A 20,004-nucleotide genomic window follows, 5' to 3' on the forward strand; every position below is an offset into this window, starting at 1 on the left:
GGCTAAAGGTGAAGGGAAAGAAAACACCTTCTTCACAGGATGGCAGAAAGGAGAAGTGCAAGCAGGGGAAATGCCAGATGCTTATAAAACCATCAGATCTTGTGAGACTCACTATCATGAGAACAGCCTGGAGAAAACTGCCCCCGTGATCCGGTTACCTCTACCCTTAGTCCCACCCTTGACATGTGGGGATTATAGGGTTACAATTCAAGATGAGATTTTGGGTGGGAACACAGCCAAACAATATCCCTAAGATGGAAAGAATAGAGATATTATGTATGGGCTAAATACCGTGGGCTTCTTCTCTACAGCCCACCTGGCTCAGGCCTCTGCTGTGTGCCTTGCTCTCCAGTAAGAGAGACCAATGGTGAGCCCTTAATATGGCACCATTCCCTGAGGGAATATTCAGACATTTGGGTGGTGGTAGGTTGATTACATTGGACCCTTTCCTTTATGGAAGAGACAGCTTTTGTTCTCATTTATTCTGGATGTAGATTTACCTTCATTGTCTATAGCGCTTCACCATCGCCATCCTTGAACTTACTTACTGCCTTATTTACCATCAGGTTATTATAGGTAGTATTGCATCTGATCAAGAAACTAATTTTTCTGCAAATTGTGGCAGTGGGCTTATGCCCACAGAGTTTACTAATCTTTCCATGAACCTTATCAGTCTACATCAGACCTGAGAGAATGGTAGAATGACATCTTTAAGACTCAGATGGGGTTCCTGCTAGGCGTAAATATTTTGTGGAGCTAACCTGTGGGATAGGAGTACTATCCCACAAGATGCGATTTGTTCTTTGAACTGATGACCATTATGTGGTATTCTCTTCCATTGGTTCAAATACCTGTTTTTGTGCTGGTACCATGCTGTTTTTTGTTTGTTTGTTTGTTTGTTTTTGAGACAGGGTCTGGCTCTGTCACCCAGGCTGGAGTGCAGTGGCATGATCTCAGCTCACTGAAACCTCTGCTTCCTGGGCTCAAGCCATCCTTCCACCTCAGCCTCCTGAGTAACTGGGACTACAGGTGCATGCCATCATGGCTGGCTAATTTTTTTTGTGTGTGTTTTTTATAGAGATGGCGTTTCACCATGTTTCTCAGGCTGGTCTCGAACTCCTGAGCTCAAGTGATCCACCTGCCTCGGCCTCCCAAAGTGGTGGGATTATAGGCATGAGCCACCGTGCCTGGCCCATGCTGTTTTGATTACTATCGCTTTGTAATAGATTTTGAAATCAGGTAGTCTGATGCCTCCAGCTTTGTTCTTTTTGCTCAAGATTGCTTTGGCTACTTGGAATGTTTTTGTGGTGCCATATGAATTTTTTTTTCTATTTCTCTAAAAATGTCATTTTTTTTGTTGCTAAGTATGTAGAAATGCAATTGATTTTTGCGTGTTTATCTTGTTCCCTGCTAACTTGATGAACTAATTTATTCTAATAGTTTTTCAGTAGATTTCTTGGGATTTCCTACATATATGAGATTAGGCCATCTGTGAATAAAGATAGTTTTGCATCTTCATTTCCAATCTGGATGTCTTTTACTGAGGCCTCCTTTTAAATGTGTCAGCAAATTTTTAAAATCACAGTTTTCTGAAACGAAGTGAATAAATGGGATTCTAAGTAGTTATGTTTCATTGCCCTTGCCAACTGTGTTCTTTTTTGTACTGTTATTTTTTTGGAAACATATATAAGCTAATGTTTTAAGATCCTAATATATAAATTCCAAGTAATTACTGAATTTAAAAGGAAATATTTTGCCATTTTTGATTTTTAAAATATATTTTAAAATTGTAGGGAAAGTCCAGAATGTGTATCACATAGGAAAATTCAAATTATTGACTCTGTATTGATATTTAAAGTCTTATTAGAAATTTGAGTGCTTACATATATCATTATGCATATAATTTAACTGCCTCATGTTTGCTTTTTATAATTACTTAAAAAATAGCTCTAAGCCGGTGTGGTGGTACATAACTCTAGTCCAAGCTACTCAGGTGGCTGAGGGCAGGTCAATTGAGATGAGGAATTTGAGGGTGTAGCGTACTATTATGATTGGACCTATGAATAGCTAGCTGCTGCACTCCAACCTGGGCATCATAGCAAGACCCCATCTCTAAAAACATAAATTTTAAAAAAATGCTCTAGTGTGGGCTATTCCAAAACTTAAATTTTGATACAAATTATAAATAGCATGAAAATAATGAGATATATTTATAATTGTCACTAGTGTATTAAAGTCATGTTAAAAAATTCTTGTGATGGTGTATTGAGTCAACTAAAATAGGATTAAATAATTCTTTTGGACTTTAACAAGCCAGAGCATTATTTCTAGGTTCCCCCAATGAATACAACCAAGGAAACTTTGTACCTAATATCTGTGGTTTTATGTGTCTACTTTAAATATAGTTTCTTTTTCCTTCTTATACTTTTTAAAGATTTCTTTCGCAAAAATAATAGAATGATCATCTAGATAGATAAAGCCACCAAAAAAGAAGAAATCAATGGTAAGATATTAAGACACCAAAAGCACAGTGTGGATAGTGAACATGTTGTTTCTAAGAATAGGATAAAAATAGAATTATGTTGACTGAGATGTTCCCCAGTTTTCCATGCCTTTTCATTTTCCACTATTTTTTATTCCGTTATATTATGTGGAGCTTCATGAAAGAAAACAAAAGGGAGATAAGGAGTTGTAGTTAGGGCTACAAATGAAATGTAATCTTTCCGGATGAGATTTGAAAAGCATCTATGTACAGAAGCTTAGTTTGGTAAGATATTAAATTCCTAAATCTTTGTAATGTTTTCATCAAATTTTATTCTCTAGTATTGCCTTTTTCTGTTATATCATATATCCTGGCCATTGTATCTATCTAGTCATTAAACAGCAAATATTTAGAAAATCAGAGGTTTTTAAAATTATTATTTGCCTGAGTAAGACAGCATCAAACTTGTGTGAGAATCCTATCACGTCCTGTAAAGTAAGCAACTTCAGGGTCAGATTTAACACTGTTCCTCTCTACTAACATGTTAAATTGGGAATAATATACTCTTTTAAGTTCATAGATATTAGTTCTTACTTAAATCAGCAAATAAAATAAGTAATCATATTACCTATGAGAATCCCCTCCATAGCAAAATTGTGAGGAATTTATGTGCTAATGCTGGTTTATTTTGCTATTTATTGTTTCTCAGATTCTGATGGTAGAATTAACCATGGGCGAATTGCTTATATTTCTTCGAAGAGCTGCTCTAATCCTGATGAGAGTTATGGCTGCCTGTCTTCAAACATTCCTGCATTAGAATTGATGGCTCTATACGTGGCAGCTGCCATGCATGATTATGATCACCCAGGGAGGACAAATGCATTTCTAGTGGCTACAAATGCCCCTCAGGTAGGAAATATTGTTCAGAACCTTTAAAGAGTAATTCTGAAATTTTCAGTCATGCTGTGTATCCCTTTATAAATCATTCAGTTGAATCATATGGCCAATCCATCTGACTTTAATACCCTACATTTTAATTAATTGGATAACACATGGCATTAATGTGATGTGTGCTAGGAAATTAGCGGAAGAATCAACTTCTTGAACTAGAAAATAATAGACAGTTTTTGAAATAACTCATTGTTGTGTGAAATTCTAGAGTCCTTGCTGTCAATATTTTTGTCTTTAATCAAACCAGCAAAACTCTGACTGTATTTAAGATTTCTGTTCGGCTGGAGCCAAGATGGCCGAATAGGAACAGCTCCGGTCTACAGCTCCCAGCGTGAGTGACGCACAAGACGAGTGATTTCTGCATTTCCATCCGAGGTACCGGGTTCATCTCACTAGGGAGTGCCAGACAGTGGGCGCAGGACAGTGGGTGCAGCGCACCGTGTGCGAGCCGAAGCAGGGCGAGGCATTGCCTCACTCGGGAAGCACAAGGGGTCAGGGAGTTCCGTTTCCTAGTCACAGAAAGGGGTGACAGACGGCACCTGGAAAATCAGGTCACTCCCACCCCAGTACTACGCTTTTCCCACGGGCTTAAAAAACGGCACACCAGGAGATTACATCCCGCACCTGGCTTGGAGGGTCCTATGGCCACGGAGTCTTGCTGATTGCTAGCACAGCAGTCTGAGATCAAACTGCAAGGCAGCAGCAAGGCTGGGGAAAGGGCGCCCACCATTGCCCAGGCTTGCTTAGGTAAACAAAGCAGCTGGGAAGCTCGAACTGGGTGGAGCCCACCACAGCTCAAGGAGGCCTGCCTGCCTCTGTAGGCTCCACCTCTGGGGGCAGGGCACAGACAAACAAGACAGCAGTAACCTCTGCAGACTTAGATGTCCCCGTCTGACAGCTTTGAAGAGAGCAGTGGTTCTCCCAGCACGCAGCTGGAGATCTGAGAATGGGCAGACTGCCTCCTCAAGTGGGTCCCTGACCCCTGACCCCTGAGCAGCCTAACTGGGAGGCACCCCCCAGTAGGGGCAGACTGACACCTCACACGGCCAGGTACTCATCTGAGACAAAACTTCCAGAGGAACGATCAGACAGCAGCATTCACGGTTCACGAAAATCCGCTGTTCTGCAGCCACCGCTGCTGGTACCCAGGCAAACAGGGTCTGGAGTGCACCTCTAGCAAACTCCAACAGACCTGCAGCTGAGGGTCCTGTCTGTTAGAAGGAAAACTAACAAACAGAAAGGACATCCACACTAAAAACCCATCTGTACATCACCATCATCAAAGACCAAAAGTAGATAAAACCACAAAGATGGGGAAAAAACAGAGCAGAAAAACTGGAAACTCTAAAAAGCAGAGCGCCTCTCCTCCTCCAAAGGAACTCAGCTCCTCACCAGCAATGGAACAAAGCTGGACGGAGAATGACTTTGACGAGTTGAGAGAAGAAGGCTTCAGACGATCAAACTACTCCGAGCTACAGGAGGAAATTCAAACCAAAGGCAAAGAAGTTGAAAACGTTGAAAAAAATTTAGACGAATGTATAACTAGAATAACCAATACAGAGAAGTGCTTAAAGGAGCTGATGGAGCTGAAAGCCAAGGCTCGAGAACTACGTGAAGAATGCAGAAGCCTCAGGAGCCGATGTGATCAACTGGAAGAAAGGGTATCAGTGATGGAAGATGAAATGAATGAAATGAAGCGAGAAGGGAAGTTTAGAGAAAAAAGAATAAAAAGAAACAAACAAAGCCTCCAAGAAATATGGGACTATGTGAAAAGACCAAATCTATGTCTGACTGGTGTACCTGAAAGTGAGGGGGAGAATGGAACCAAGTTGGAAAACACTCTGCAGGATATTATCCAGGAGAACTTCCCCAATCTAGCAAGGCAGGCCAACATTCAGATTCAGGAAATACAGAGAACGCCACAAAGATACTCCTCGAGAAGAGCAACTCCAAGACACATAATTGTCAGATTCACCAAAGTTGAAATGAAGGAAAAAATGTTAAGGGCAGCCAGAGAGAAAGATTGGGTTACCACAAAGGGAAGCCCATCAGACTAACAGCGGATCTCTCAGCAGAAACTCTACAAGCCAGAAGAGAGTGGGGGCCAATATTCAACATTCTTAAAGAAAAGAATTTTCAACCCAGAATTTCATGTCCAGCCAAACTAAGCTTCATAAGTAAAGGAGAAATAAAATACTTTACAGACAAGCAAATGCTGAGAGATTTTGTCACCACCAGGCCTGCCCTAAAAGAGCTCCTGAAGGAAGCACTAAACATGGAAAGGAAAAGCTGGTACCAGCCACTGCAAAATCATGCCAAGTTGTAAAGACCATCGAGGCTAGGAAGAAACTGCATCAACTAATGAGCAAAATCACCAGCTAACATCATAATGACAGGATCAAATTCACACATAACAATATTAACTTTAAATGTAAATGGACTAAATGCTCCAATTAAAAAATACAGACTGGCAAATTGGATAAAGAGTCAAGACCCATCAGTGTGCTGTATTCAGGAAACCCATCTCACGTGCAGAGACACACATAGGCTCAAAATAAAAGGATGGAGGAAGATCTACCAAGCAAATGGAAAACAAAAAAAAAGCAGGGGTTGCAATCCTAGTCTCTGATAAAACAGACTTTAAACCAACAAAGATCAAAAGAGACAAAGAAGGCCATTACATAATGGTAAAGGGATCAATTCAACAAGAAGAGCTAACTATCCTAAATATATATGCACCCAATACAGGAGCACCCAGATTCAGAAAGCAAGTCCTGAGTAACCTACAAAGAGACTTAGACTCCCACACAATAATAATGGGAGACTTTAACACCCCACTGTCAACATTAGACAGATCAATGAGACAGAAAGTTAACAAGGATATCCAGGAATTGAACTCACCTCTGCACCAAGCGGACCTAATAGACATCTACAGAACTCTCCACCCCAAATCAACAGAATATACATTTTTTTCAGCACCACACCACTCCTGTTCCAAAATTGACCATATAGTTGGAAGTAAAGCTCTCCTCAGCAAATGTAAAAGATCAGAAATTATAACAAACTGTCTCTCAGACCACAGTGCAATCAAACTGGAACTCAGGATTAAGAAACTCACTAAAAACCGCTCAACTACATGGAAACTGAACAACCTGCTCCTGAATGACTACTGGGTACATAATGAAATGAAGGCAGAAATAAAGATGTTCTTTGAAACCAAAGAGAACAAAGACACAACATACCAGAATCTCTGGGACACATTCAAAGCAGTGTGTAGAGGGAAATTTATAGCACTAAATGCCCACAAGAGAAAGCAGGAAAGATCCAGAATTGACAACCTAACATCACAATTAAAAGAACTAGAAAAGCAAGAGCAAACACATTCAAAAGCTAGCAGAAGGCAAGAAATAACTAAAATCAGAGCAGAACTGAAGGAAATAGAGACACAAAAAACCCTTCAAAAAATTTATGAATCCAGGAGCTGGTTTTTTGAAAGGATCAACAAAATTGATAGACCGCTAGCAAGACTAATAAAGAAGAAAAGAGAGAAGAATCAAATAGACACAATAAAAAATGATAAAGGGGATATCACCACCGATCCCACAGAAATACAAACTGCCATCAGAGAATACTACAAACAGCTCTACGCAAATAAACTAGAAAATCTAGAAGAAATGGATAAATTCCTCGACACATACACCCTCCCAAGACTAAACCAGGAAGAAGTTGACTCTCTGAATAGGCCAATAACAGGCTCTGAAATTGTGGCAATAATCAATAGCTTACCAACCAAAAAGAGTCCAGGACCAGATGGATTCACAGCTGAATTCTACCAGAGGTACAAGGAGGAACTGGTACCATTCCTTCTGAAACTTTTCCAATCAATAGAAAAAGAGGGATTCCTCCCCAACTCATTTTATGAGGCCAGCATCATCCTGATACCAAAGCCGGGCAGAGACACAACCAAAAAAGAGAATTTTAGACAAATATCCTTGATAAACATTGATGCAGAAATCCTCAATAAAATACTGGCAAACCGAATCCAGCAGCACATCAAAAAGCTTATCCACCATGATCAAGTTGGCTTCATCCCTGGGATGCAAGGCTGGTTCAATATATGCAAACCAATAAATGTAATCCAGCATATAAACAGAACCAAAGACAAAAACCACATGATTATCTCAATAGATGCAGAAAAGTCCTTTGACAAAATTCAACAACCCTTCATGCTAAAAACTCTCAATAAATTAGGTATTGATGGGACATATCTCAAAATCATAAGAGCTATCTATGACAAACCTACAGCCAATATCATACTGAATGGGCAAAAACTGGAAGCATTCCCTTTGAAAACTGGCACAAAACAGGGATGCCCTCTCTCACCACTCCTATTCCACATAGTGTTGGAAGTTCTGGCCAGGGCAATTAGGCAGGAGAAGGAAATAAAGGGCATTCAATTAGGAAAAGAGGAAGTCAAATTGTCCCTGTTTGCAGATGACATGATTGTATATCTAGAAAACCCCATTGTCGCAGCCCAAAATCTCCTTAAGCTGATAAGCAACTTCAGCAAAGTCTGAGGATACAAAACCAATGTACAAAAATCACAAGCATTCTTATACACCAATAACAGACAAACACAGAGCCAATCATGAGTGAACTCCCATTCACAATTGCTACAAAGAGAATAAAATACCTAGCAATCCAACTTACAAGGGATGTGAAGGACCTCTTCAAGGAGAACTACAAACCACTGCTCAATGAAATAAAAGAGGATACAAACAAATGGAAGAACATTCCATGCTCATGGGTAGGAAGAATCAATATGAAAATGGCCATACTGCCCAAGGTAATTTATAGATTCAGTGCCATCCCCATCAAGCTACCAATGACTTTCTTCACAGAATTGGAAAAAACTACTTTAAAGTTCATATGGAACCAAAAAAGAGCCCGCATCACCAAGTCAATCCTAAGCCAAAAGAACAAAGCTGGAGGCATCACGCTACCTGACTTCAAACTATACTACAAGGCTACACTAACCAAAACAGCGTGGTACTGGTACCAAACCAGAGATATAGATCAATGGAACAGAACAGAGCCCTCAGAAATAACACTGCATATCTACAACTATCTGATCTTTGACAAACCTGAGAAAAACAAGCAATGGGGAAAGGATTCCCTGTTTAATAAATGGTGCTGGGAAAACTGGCTAGCCATATGTAGAAAGCTGAAACTGGATCCCTTCCTTACACCTTATACAAAAATTAATTCAAGATGGATTAAAGACTTAAACGTTAGACCTAAAACCATAAAAACCCTAGAAGAAAACCTAGGCATTACCATTCAGGACATAGGCATGGGCAAGGACTTCATGTCTAAAACACCAGAAGCAATGGCAACAAAAGCCAAAATTGACAAATGGGATCTAATTAAACTCAAGAGCTTCTGCACAGCGAAAGAAACTACCATCAGAGTGAACAGGCAACCTACAGAATGGGAGAAAATTTTCGCAACCTACTCATCTGACAAAGGGTTAATATCCAGAATCTACAATGAACTCAAACAAATTTACAAGAAAAAAACAAACAACCCCAACAACAAGTGGGCGAAGGACATGAACAGACACTTCTCAAAAGAAGACATTTATGCAGCCAAAAAACACATGAAAAAATGCTCACCATCACTGGCCATCTGAGAAATGCAAATCAAAACCACAATGAGATACCATCTCACACCAGTTAGAATGGCCATCATTAAAAAGTCAGGAAACAACAGGTGCTGGAGAGGATGTGGAGAAATAGGAATATTTTACACTGTTGGTGGGACTGTAAACTAGTTCAACCATTGTGGAAGTCAGTGTGGTGATTCCTCAGGGATCTAGAACTAGAAATACCATTTGACCCAGCCATCCCATTACTGGGTATATTCAGAAAGGACTATAAATCACGCTGCTATAAAGACACATGCACATGTATGTTTATTGCGGCATTATTCACAATAGCAAAGACTTGGAACCAACCCAAATGTCCAACAATGATAGACTGGATGAAGAAAATGTGACACATATACACCATTGAATACTATGCAGCCATAAAAAATGATGAGTTCATGTCCTTTGTAGGGACATGGATGAAATTGGAAATCATCATTCTCAGTAAACTATCGCAAGAACAAAAAACCAAACACCGCATATTCTCACTCGTAGGTAGGAATTGAACAATGAGAACACATGGACACAGGAAGGGGAACATCACACTCTGGGGACCGTTGTGGGGTGGGGGGAGGGGAGAGGGATAGCTTTAGGAGATATACCTAATGCTAAATGACAAGTTAATGGGTGCAGCACACCAGCATGGCACATGTATACATACGTAACTAACCTGCACATTGTGCACATGTACCCTAAAACTTAAAGTATAATAATAATAAAATTAAAAAAAAAGATTTCTGTTCCTCCTATTTAGGCCCATTGTATGGCTAGAAAGCTATAATGGTTGAGAACTATTAATCTTTTTTGTTGTTCTCTTTTTTCCCTTAAGATTTGCCTTAATACCAGACCTAAAATCTCTTACTTCTGAATATATTAGTGTATGTAAAAATTCTTCTGGTATATTATTTTTGTACCTAGTATAGCTGGTAAAATATAAAATTCCTTTAAGGTCACAATTTGCATGAAGGAGGCAAGAGTTCTCAACAAATAGATACTGTAATTGCAATAGCTTTAAACATTAGGACTTGGAACTAAATATGTGTTGTGTTTTGCTTTGTTTTGTTTTTTGAGATGGAGTCCTGCTCTGTCACCCAGGCTGGAGTGCAGTGGGGCAATCTCGGCTTACTGCAAGCTCCGCCCCCCAGGTTCATGCCATTCTCCTGCCTCAGCCTTTGGAGTAGCTGGGACTACCACGCCCAGCTTTTTTTTTTTTTTTTTTTTTTTTTTTTAGGAGAGACGGGGTTTCACTGTGTTAGCCAGGATGGTCTCGATCTCTTGACCTCGTGATCCGTCTGCCTTGGCCTCCCAAAGTGCTGGGATTACAGGCATGAGCCACCACGCCTGGCCCTAAATACGTGGTTTTAAGTAGAATTTAGTGTGGTTGTGGTTTAAGCAGATTTTTGTGTGGTAGCTGGGTTTGTTTATGCTGGGGATTCCTGAAATGTGATCTGTGTGTTTCTAATTGGATGCTTTATGAAGAGTAGGTGCTCAGTGATAGTTGCTGAATTCATCTCACTTCCCACTTCTTTATTCTATGTTTAAATGTTGGCTCTGATCCTTTCATTTTGTGTAGCCATTTTCTGTTTTTCTTTTTTTTCTTCAATCTCTTTCATATACTCCAACTTTTTTAAAAATAGGAGATATATTGTCTTGAATTGTAAGCATGTGTGTTGGGGTCGGGGGAAGGCATGTAGGGAACTATGAATATGTATATGTGTAAATGGGTATAATGGGGTGTGTGTGTGTGTGTGTGTGTGTGTGTGTTAATGGGTTAAAAGGGCCGTGTGATTCATTTATCCAATGAGACTTTATTAATAGCTCATGATTTCCAGAGGTAACTTTCTGATGAATTTAAATCTAGTTACTAGTAGTTGCCCACTTTCTAAGTATTATTTTTTTAAAAAAGTACCTTCTAAGTGGCACATATTTTCTTATTTGCAATACCATTCTGTAAGAATCAGATGCCCATTCTCTCAAACCTAGCACATCATAATCTTTGAAAATCCTAGTCCTTTGATGAATCATAGACCTGAGGATTAATGGCATAGTGGAAAAAGCACTGGACGAGATTAAAAGTCCTGTCTTAGATTTCTGATTGCCCACTTATTAGCTGTATGACCTCAAATAAAGGTTTATTCCTCTGAACCTAAAAATAGTTATCTGATATGATTAAGGAGGTAACATATGGAAGGTTTTATACTGTTTCTGATGGCATGAGAAGCTCCTGAATCAGAAATCACATAGGTAGAAGTTACTTACTGTTCTAGTCCACTCTGCTGTTTTGTTTTGCTTTGTTTTGTTTTGAGACAGAGTCTTGCTGTGTTGCCCAGGCTGGAGTGCAGTGACGTGATCTTGGCCCACTGCAACCTCCATCTCCTGGATTCAAGTGATTCTCCTGCCTCAGCCTCCCAAGTAGCTGGGATTACAGGTGCCTGCCACCATGCCCGGCTAATTTTTGTATTTGTAGTAGAGACAGGGTTTCACCATGTTGATCAGGCTGGTCTCAAACTCCTGACCTCATGTGATCTGTCCGCCTCAGCCTCCCAAAGTGCTGGGATTACAGGCATGAGCTACCATGCCGGCCCACTCTATGTTTTTATTACAGCTTTCATTTTCGTAAAGTATATCTTCCCTCAAGGATGTTAGAAATGAGTGAATTCCAGTGTTAACTCTCTCACATGAAGATAATTTAAAACAATGTTATATGAACAACTTATACAAGTTGCGTACTCAATTGTTGTCCTAATCAAAATACAGTTGTGAAGTCTGAACATGATATCAATAATCATGTTATTTCTAAGTTCTCATTGTTAAGAATTGCCATTAGATGAAGCCATAGGAAGTGCTAGAATGGAAAGGAGATGGATTAGAGAGTTCAGCTGTGAAAATGCATAGCCTCTTACCTAGTCTCCTTGCTTGTTGTCTGCTCTCCTTCAGTCTGTTCTCAACACGTCAGCCAGAATGTGACCCTGTTTCAGTGTGTTGCATCACTCTGTTCCAGACTCTTTTGCCAGGCGGTGTGGCTCACACCTGTAATCTCAATGCTTTGGGTGGCTGAGACATGAGGATTGCTTGAGCCTAGGAGTTTGACCAATCTGGGCAACATTTGAGACCCTGTTTCAAAAAAATGAAAACAAAATAGTAAACTCTCCAATGGCATTCACCTTACCCCTAGTAAATGACAATCATAAAATGTTCTGCAAGGCCCTACATTATTGGTCCCATTAAGTCTCTCTCTCTTTTTTTTTTTTTTTTAACTTACTCAAGTCTAGTCTCACTGGCTTCCTTGCTAATACCATCTCTGTCCCTTTCTGAGAGTGTTTGCACTTTCTGTTCTCCCTGCCCAGAGGGCTTTTCCTTTAGATATCCGTACACGCATTTTGTCACCTCCTTCCATCTAAAATTTCAAAATCCCCTTCTTTATACCATTATGCTCTTTCTCTGCTTTTTTTCCATTGCAGTGATCATTTAGGATACTATATATTTTGTTTATGTACTTTGTTTTTTATATGTATCTTCTCAATGGAATATAAAGTTCCACAAGGGCAGGGATTTTTGTCTTTTATTCCATAATACCTAGAATAGTGCTTGACATACAAAAAGTATTTAGTAAATATTTGTTGAATGTTGAAGGATGTCTGAATTCTTTGCTCTGTAGTACTCCTAGGTTTTCTGAAAAATGTTCTGTGCTTCCCAAAGTAACGAAGTTTATGAGGCCTTCTTCAACTAGCACCTGTGAGATAAGGACCCTTGTAAAAATCTAGGGCTTAATGTGGTTAAGTAACAAAGTAGGTTCTTTCATCTTTGGAAACTCAGTGGGTCTAGTCAGGCCATAATTAATGAAAGATATTATAGTTCCAGTGTATTATAGACAGTAGCATATAATACCACCAGCTGGGTCAAGCATTCTTCTTCATTCTCATGGTAAGGAATGTGTGCTAGAAAGATACAGGAGGATTCTTGCCATGAAAGAAGGTGATACATATAGTCAGGTATATCCTGGAGGAATGTCAGTATTAATAAGATTCTAAGAGATTTCTGAGCTATTTCCAAATGAGAAGTTGGCTGAAAGATGCAGGTTAGTGCTTGAGATAGTAAAATTTCTGGAATATTTTTATGAGACTGGGTAAAAGGAAACAAAATTTTAAGTTGAGATTTGTAAATGTTTTGCCTTCCAAAATATGGATTAAGATGATTAAACACATGAATCTGTTTCCCCTTCTTTCTGAGAATGCATTAAAATGATAGTAAGATATGAAGTTCATTACAACAGAGAGCAATAAGAGGAGGATGGGTATTATCACCAGCAGATAAAAATTTTTTTATAACATTTCTGGAAAATGAAAAATGGATGAATATTGACAGATAAAACAAAAGTACCCAGCATAGCTGGAACCCCAGAGACTCCTGTTACCATTTGCTCCTGCTTGCTCTCCTTGTGCATACACACACCTTTATGCAGAGTGACTAAAACCCTATGTTTACCTCCAGGCAGAAAACTCATCTCTTAGATATTGAAGGAACTGCCTGGAGAGAGTAACAGTTCCTAGAGTGGGTATTAGTAGTCTAAAGTAAATTTCTCTCATTCTAGACATCTAATAGCTGGCACCCATTATTCTAAAGCAAAACTTGCTAGGTAACAAACCCTATCCACATTTACATAGTTCCCACTCACTCATCCCAAGGGGAGAGACTCCACAATAAAACATACATAACAGCAGAGAGATTACAACTGAAATCTAGAATTCTTTTTTTTTTTTTTTTTCTTTGGTGAGACAGGGTCTCACTCTGTTGCCAGGCTGGAGTGCAGTGGCACGATCTTGGCTCACTGCAACCTCTGCCTCCAGGGTTCAAGAGATTCTCCTGCTTCAGCCTTCCGAGTAGCTGAGACTACAGGCGCATGCCACCACGCCCAGCTAATTTTTGTATTTTTAGTAGAGATGGGGTTTCACCATGTTGGCCAGGATGGTCTCGATCTCTTGACCTCGTGATCTGCCCACTTCAGCCACCCAAAGTGCTGGGATTACAGGCGTGAGCCACTGCACCCAGTTTAGAATTCATTTTTCTATATACACAGAAAACCAAGGATCATCAGCCATGGCATTAATCAGAAGCTTGGAAAAAAAAGGCTAAGATGGAAAGAATAACTGACCACAGGGAGAATCTAGGGAATAGAGAAGCATCTAATTATTTTTTTAAAATGTATTCTCAGAGAATTTGAAAAATATTGCATCCATAAAGTAAGAACAGGAAACTATAATAAAGGAACATCAGAAAACAAGTTAGGCTCTTAGAAACTAAAAATATTACTGCAGGAAATTTTAAAAATTCAATATAAGCATTGGAAGTAGAAGTCCAGGTAGTCTCTCCCAGGACATAGACCAGGAAGATAAAAAGAGAATATAGGGAAGGAGAAGATAAGACATGGGGGATTAGGTCAAGATGTGACTAGTGGAAGTTCTAAAAAGAAGGGAGTCTTTGGATTGAAGGGGCTCACTAAGTGCCAGGAAAGATGAATAGAGAAAAAAACTCAAACACCACACATAGCACATCATGGAAAAATTTCAGAACACCAGAGATTTTGTTTAAAAAAAAAAAAGAATTCCTGAGAAGATGAAAACAATACATCTATAAAAGAACAAAAATTCAACTGTCATTGTATTTTAGCAACAATAGATGCTAGACAATACTGGAATGAAGTCTCTAAAATTCTAGGGGAATTTATTCATTCATTTATTTGTTCAAGTATTTATTGGGTGCATATTGTGGGATAGGCACTATTTAGGCATTGTTATATTAAATAAAACATGGGAAAAAATCTTGCCCCTCATCGAACTTACATTCTAGTACAGCAAGAAAATAAATACATAAATAATGTGTGTGAGCAAGAGAGAGAGAGAGACAGAGCAAGAGAAAGAGAGACCAAGAGAGACAGACAGAGAGAGAAAGAGAAGATTATGACTTAAGAGCTAGGAAATAAGTAAAATGAGAGGAGATAGGAAGTGCTGGCATAAGAGTATTATTTTCAAGTTAGAGTTCTATATTCAGCTAAGCTACCATTTTACATGAGAGCAAAATAATGAGATTCTCAGATATGCAGTGATTTTAAACAATCACATCTTGACCATCCTCAGAAAGTTATTTTAAAATGTATTTCAGCAAAACAAGGGTGGTAACTAAGATAAAGGAAGATAAGGGATTATTAGAAATTTTAGAACTGATACGGTTTGTCTCTGTGTCCTCACCCAAATCTCATCTCAAATTGTAATCCTCACATGTCAAGGGCAGGGCCCTGGTGTGAGGTGATTAGATCATGGGGGCGGGTTCTCCCATGCTGTTCTTATGATAGCGAGGGAGTTGTCATGAGATCTGATGGTTTAAAAGTGGTAGTCTCCCCTGTGTGTGCTCTCTCTCCCTCTCCTGCTGTCTTGTGAAGAAGGTGCCTGCCTCTCCATTGCCTTCCACTGTGACTGTAAGTTTCCTGAGGCTTCCCCACCCATGTGGAACTGTGATTCAATTAAACCTCTTTTGTTTAGAAATTACCTAGTCTCAGGTAGTATCTCTATAGCAGCGTAAACACAGAAAAGAACAAACCGAGAACAGTGTAAAAGAATCCTGAGATAACAGCTGTTCGTCAAGACTATTTCTTTACCCTATAAAAAAACAACAAAACTAGCTGCTTTGTGTTCTGTGGCACCTTATTTATCTGCTATCTCTCTACTGAATTTTTTTTTGAGTTGGGAATATTATTTTTTAAATGAACAATCTTTCTTAATCTTTTTCACTTGAAGTGCCTTCTTAGTTGGCCAGGTGTGGTGGCTCACGCCTGTAATCCCAGCACTTTGGGAGTCTGAGACGGGCAGATCACGAGGTCAGGAGATAGAGACTATCCTGGCTAACACGGTGAAACCCCGACTCTACTAAAAAACACAGAAAATTAGCTGGGCGTGGTGGCGGGCACCTGTAGTCCCAGCTACTCGGGAGGCTGAGGCAGGAGAATGGCTTGAACCCAGGAGGCAGAGCTTGCAGTGAGCTGAGATCGCGCCACTGCACTCCAGCCTGGGCAACAGAACGAGAGTCCATCTCAAAAAAAAAAAAAAAGTGCCTTCTTAGTCATGAGATAATGGCTATGACCTAGATTTTTGTTAATGTTTCCTCCTGTTTCTTATGTTTTAAAAGGGGACATTTGTTCAGATTAGTCAGACTTATCCTTTGTATGATCTAAGTCCTTCTTATGTCTGAAGGGTTTTCTCTTTTTGTTCTTATTTAAGTGTTGCTATTTGCTAAGATTCTGTCAGTTTGTATTAAACCCCTTCTCAGATCTTTCCAACTCAGAAGGTGAAAAGTAAGATTTATGACCAACTAATTTGTTTTGCCAAAGTATTGATGTATTTGCTGTAGAGAGAAGGATCTATAGCTAGAAAAAGCAGGTAACAAGATGCTTTAGCACAAAGTCAAAGGATGTTAGTTTATTGCAGCTCCAAATGAGCTGGGACCCTGTCTTTTTTCTCTGCTTCTAAGAGCCCGCAGTAAGAGCTGAGGCTTCATTATCTGTTTGCTTGAAATGTTTTTCTTATTTGGTTTAAGCTTGGTCTGCTGCTCTGTGTGCTACCTTCAAGTATTCTTCTAAAGTAGCATTATTTGCTTCCTACTTACTGCTTCATGATTCTTTCTTGCCTCCCACTCATCTTTGAGCTTGTGAGTCTACTGGGGATCAGCAGGGAACCCCTTCCACTTACTCTTCATATAGGCTTTTTCCTTCTTATGCAGTGACTTGGTTAGCTTTTCTCAATCCATTCTCATTTTCACCATGTCTTTGAAGTTTCCAGTATGGTGATTATATCTAGATTCTAATACTGATTCAGACTTCCCCCCCTCCGCCCATTTTACATTTCTTTGGCAATTTCAAAGGGTAATTTGAATGGTGAAAGAATTCCGAAATTGCTCATTTTTTTAAAAAACTGATCTTGCTATCTGTGAGTTTATTAAGTCAGCTAGCTTCACAGGGCACTCATTGTACATTGTGTTTTATTGAGCCCAGAATCGGATTACTTCCTCCTGAACAGACAGAGCTGTTCTCATAGTTAAGTCCTTGTCACATTTGAGCATGAATTAGTCAAATCATTATTAAATGTAAATGACCCCTTAGGGAGTTTTCGAAGCTTACTCTTTCTGTTTGGTATTTATAATGTTTAGAAGTTGTATTACAGGTGGTATGAAATGCCTTTATATGGCTCATTGCAAAGTTTAAATCATACCATTGCTTTTATAAAACCAAATAGCTTAAAAAATAATCACTTGGTGTTATGCATCTGTGCTTAAATCTAGGCTATAGCTAATTTTCACAAATAAGTAGAGCTATTCAATTAAGCTCTGAGAATATGTATCCTACCTGAGATCTCATTCCGTCCTTCTTTCTCATTACACAGTAGGCTCCATGAAAACAGGGATAGGGTTTTAATTTTTATCCCTGGACTTTAACACAACTTGGCTGTAGAAGTTTTTTTTAATAATTACTATGCTTATTTAATAATTTAAAGAATTGCTTAATTTTTAGAGGTGGAAGAGGCTTTAGAAATTCTATACTCCACTGATTTTAAGTCTGTATTCCAAAGTCCTAGAGTACTGAGGAGGCACCTCAGGGTCTTCTGCTGGAGTGAAGTGTAGAAAAAGTGAGTAGTTCCACACCGTTTGAACCAGAGGATTTGTGTTTTTATCTGTTACATAGTTCTGTTTTACTCCCAGGCACTGTGTGAGGATGGGAATCCAGGATATGTCCATCTCAGACAGGCAGGTCTCTTACTTACCCTGGACAGTACTGCTTCCTCTTCTTTAGTCACCATCACCATTGACTCCAGAATGACTAAACAACAGAAATGTATTCTGAAACCTGCTCTAGATCCCTAATGACTTTATTCACAGAAGTTTATCTGAGAAGGTTTTCTGATTAAATGAATTAGACCTCAAAGTATCAACTTTACATCTCTTGGGAGGCAGCATGGTGTCTGCAAAGATAAACTTTAAAGATAAATAACCCTTTCACTTACTAGATTTATGTATGTTGGAAGGAAAGGTGTATCTTAACCTCTTTGTACTTCAGTCTACTCATTTATAAAATTATCACAACCTATTTTCACAGGTACTAAAATACCTGGTAAAATGCCTAGTATATAGTAGGTATTCATTGTTTGTATACTTCCAACCTGTTATTAAAGATATTAAAGTTTAATATCTTTGAGGTGTCTGCCTCATTTTTCTATATTTCTTTTTAGGCAGTTTTATACAATGACAGATCTGTTCTGGAAAATCATCATGCTGCGTCAGCTTGGAATCTATATCTTTCTCGCCCAGAATACAACTTCCTTCTTCATCTCGATCATGTGGAATTCAAGCGCTTTCGTTTTTTAGTCATCGAAGCAATCCTTGCTACGGATCTTAAAAAGCATTTTGATTTTCTTGCAGAATTCAATGCCAAGGTTTGTTATGAAAATTAGTGCCTGTTTTAAAAAATCTTTATTGTCAGTGTTACTGATAAAATATGTTTTTTAATGTTAAGTTAGAATTATTACTACTTAGGAAGTAACAATAAATAGTTGATATAAAATAATATATATGCCTATATTTTAAAAAATAAACATTTTTATTGTTATGGTAACATTTCCTAAAATATTATTGCTTGTTATATTTTCTTTTGACACATAAACTTATACTATTGTGACTTTATTTCACATATTTTTCACAGAGAAACAAACCAGTTATTAGAAACAAACCAGTTATTTCAAATGAGTTTAAAGAGAGATTTGACAAAGCCATGCTCAGTGTCAAGTAAGGCATTATATAAAATTAACTTTATGTGTTTCTTAAGAATCCAGTTAATTCTAAGAATCCAGTTAATTATGCCTACCTCACTGCACCTGTTATACCTTCTTTATATTAGTGATTCTTGAGCTGGCTAGTGTAGGGAAAAGGAAGCACCCTCTTCTACTTGAGAATAATTCACTCATTCAGCAAGTATTTATTGGGATTGCCCACTATGTACAGACATTGTACTAGGCCAAAGAACTCATATTCACCAGGGGATCAAGAATCACTGCCCCAGTATGACAGTGGTACTCATGGGACTATGCTTTATCCCTCAGACATTTGAGGTGAAAAAAGTTGAGAACCACTGCTTTAGATTCCCACCCTGGCTTGCAGGAAGCTGCTATTTTCTTGATGACTTTTGTGACCTAAAAGAAGCTGTACCTGCAGGGTAGAGAAACTGGTAACAAAGGAGTACTAGATTAGACCTGCTGGAAGGAGACCCTTATATATGTTGCTGTCATGACATTAATGAAATGCTTATAAAAATCAGTGAGAAGTAAGGGTACCTTTAAAATTATTTCATAGTTGTATAGTCTTATTCACTTTAATTTTTAAATAAAATTCATTTAAGTGCTTAAGTCACCTTTTATAGGTAAAAGATTATCTAACACAATACTTTGAATGTGTATTCCTTAAAGACTTCTATTTTGAAGTCTCTCAAAAAATGCCATATGAATGGGGCTCTAGACTTCCTATTAAGTGTCAATCAAAAGATCTCTTCTCTCAAGTGTTTTCTATGGTGGTGTTCTACATATATATTTTTTTTTTCTGAAAGAGTTTGGTGCCAAAAAGCAACCATCACACTGAAGTTCAAAAGCTATGATGTGGCTCATTCTTTTCATTTTTTACAAAATGAAATTTTAGTTCTTGAAAGGCTTTTTTTCAGCTAATAATTATCATTTATTTAAATAACAACATTTAACATTTACCGTGAACAAGGCATTTTTTCATTTATTAATCCTCATAGCAGCATGGCTAGATTGGTACTACTTTTCCTACT

The 20,004-nt window shown here is 38.6% G+C and overlaps 1 protein-coding gene across 2 annotated transcripts in view; it reads left to right on the forward strand.

Annotated features, from left to right (window-relative positions):
* The window catches only part of PDE3B (phosphodiesterase 3B), a 220,183-nt gene that overhangs the window by 188,744 nt on the left and 11,435 nt on the right, over positions 1-20,004 (forward strand). For both annotated transcript variants that reach the window (XM_004050742.5, XM_055355866.2), the window contains 2 exons: positions 3,192-3,391; positions 18,413-18,616. In XM_004050742.5, the coding sequence (XP_004050790.5) occupies positions 3,192-3,391; positions 18,413-18,616 (404 nt within the window). The remainder of the gene's footprint in view (positions 1-3,191; positions 3,392-18,412; positions 18,617-20,004) is intronic.

Source organism: Gorilla gorilla, chromosome 9, assembly GCF_029281585.2.
Source record: "Gorilla gorilla gorilla isolate KB3781 chromosome 9, NHGRI_mGorGor1-v2.1_pri, whole genome shotgun sequence".
NCBI lineage: Eukaryota > Metazoa > Chordata > Mammalia > Primates > Hominidae > Gorilla > Gorilla gorilla.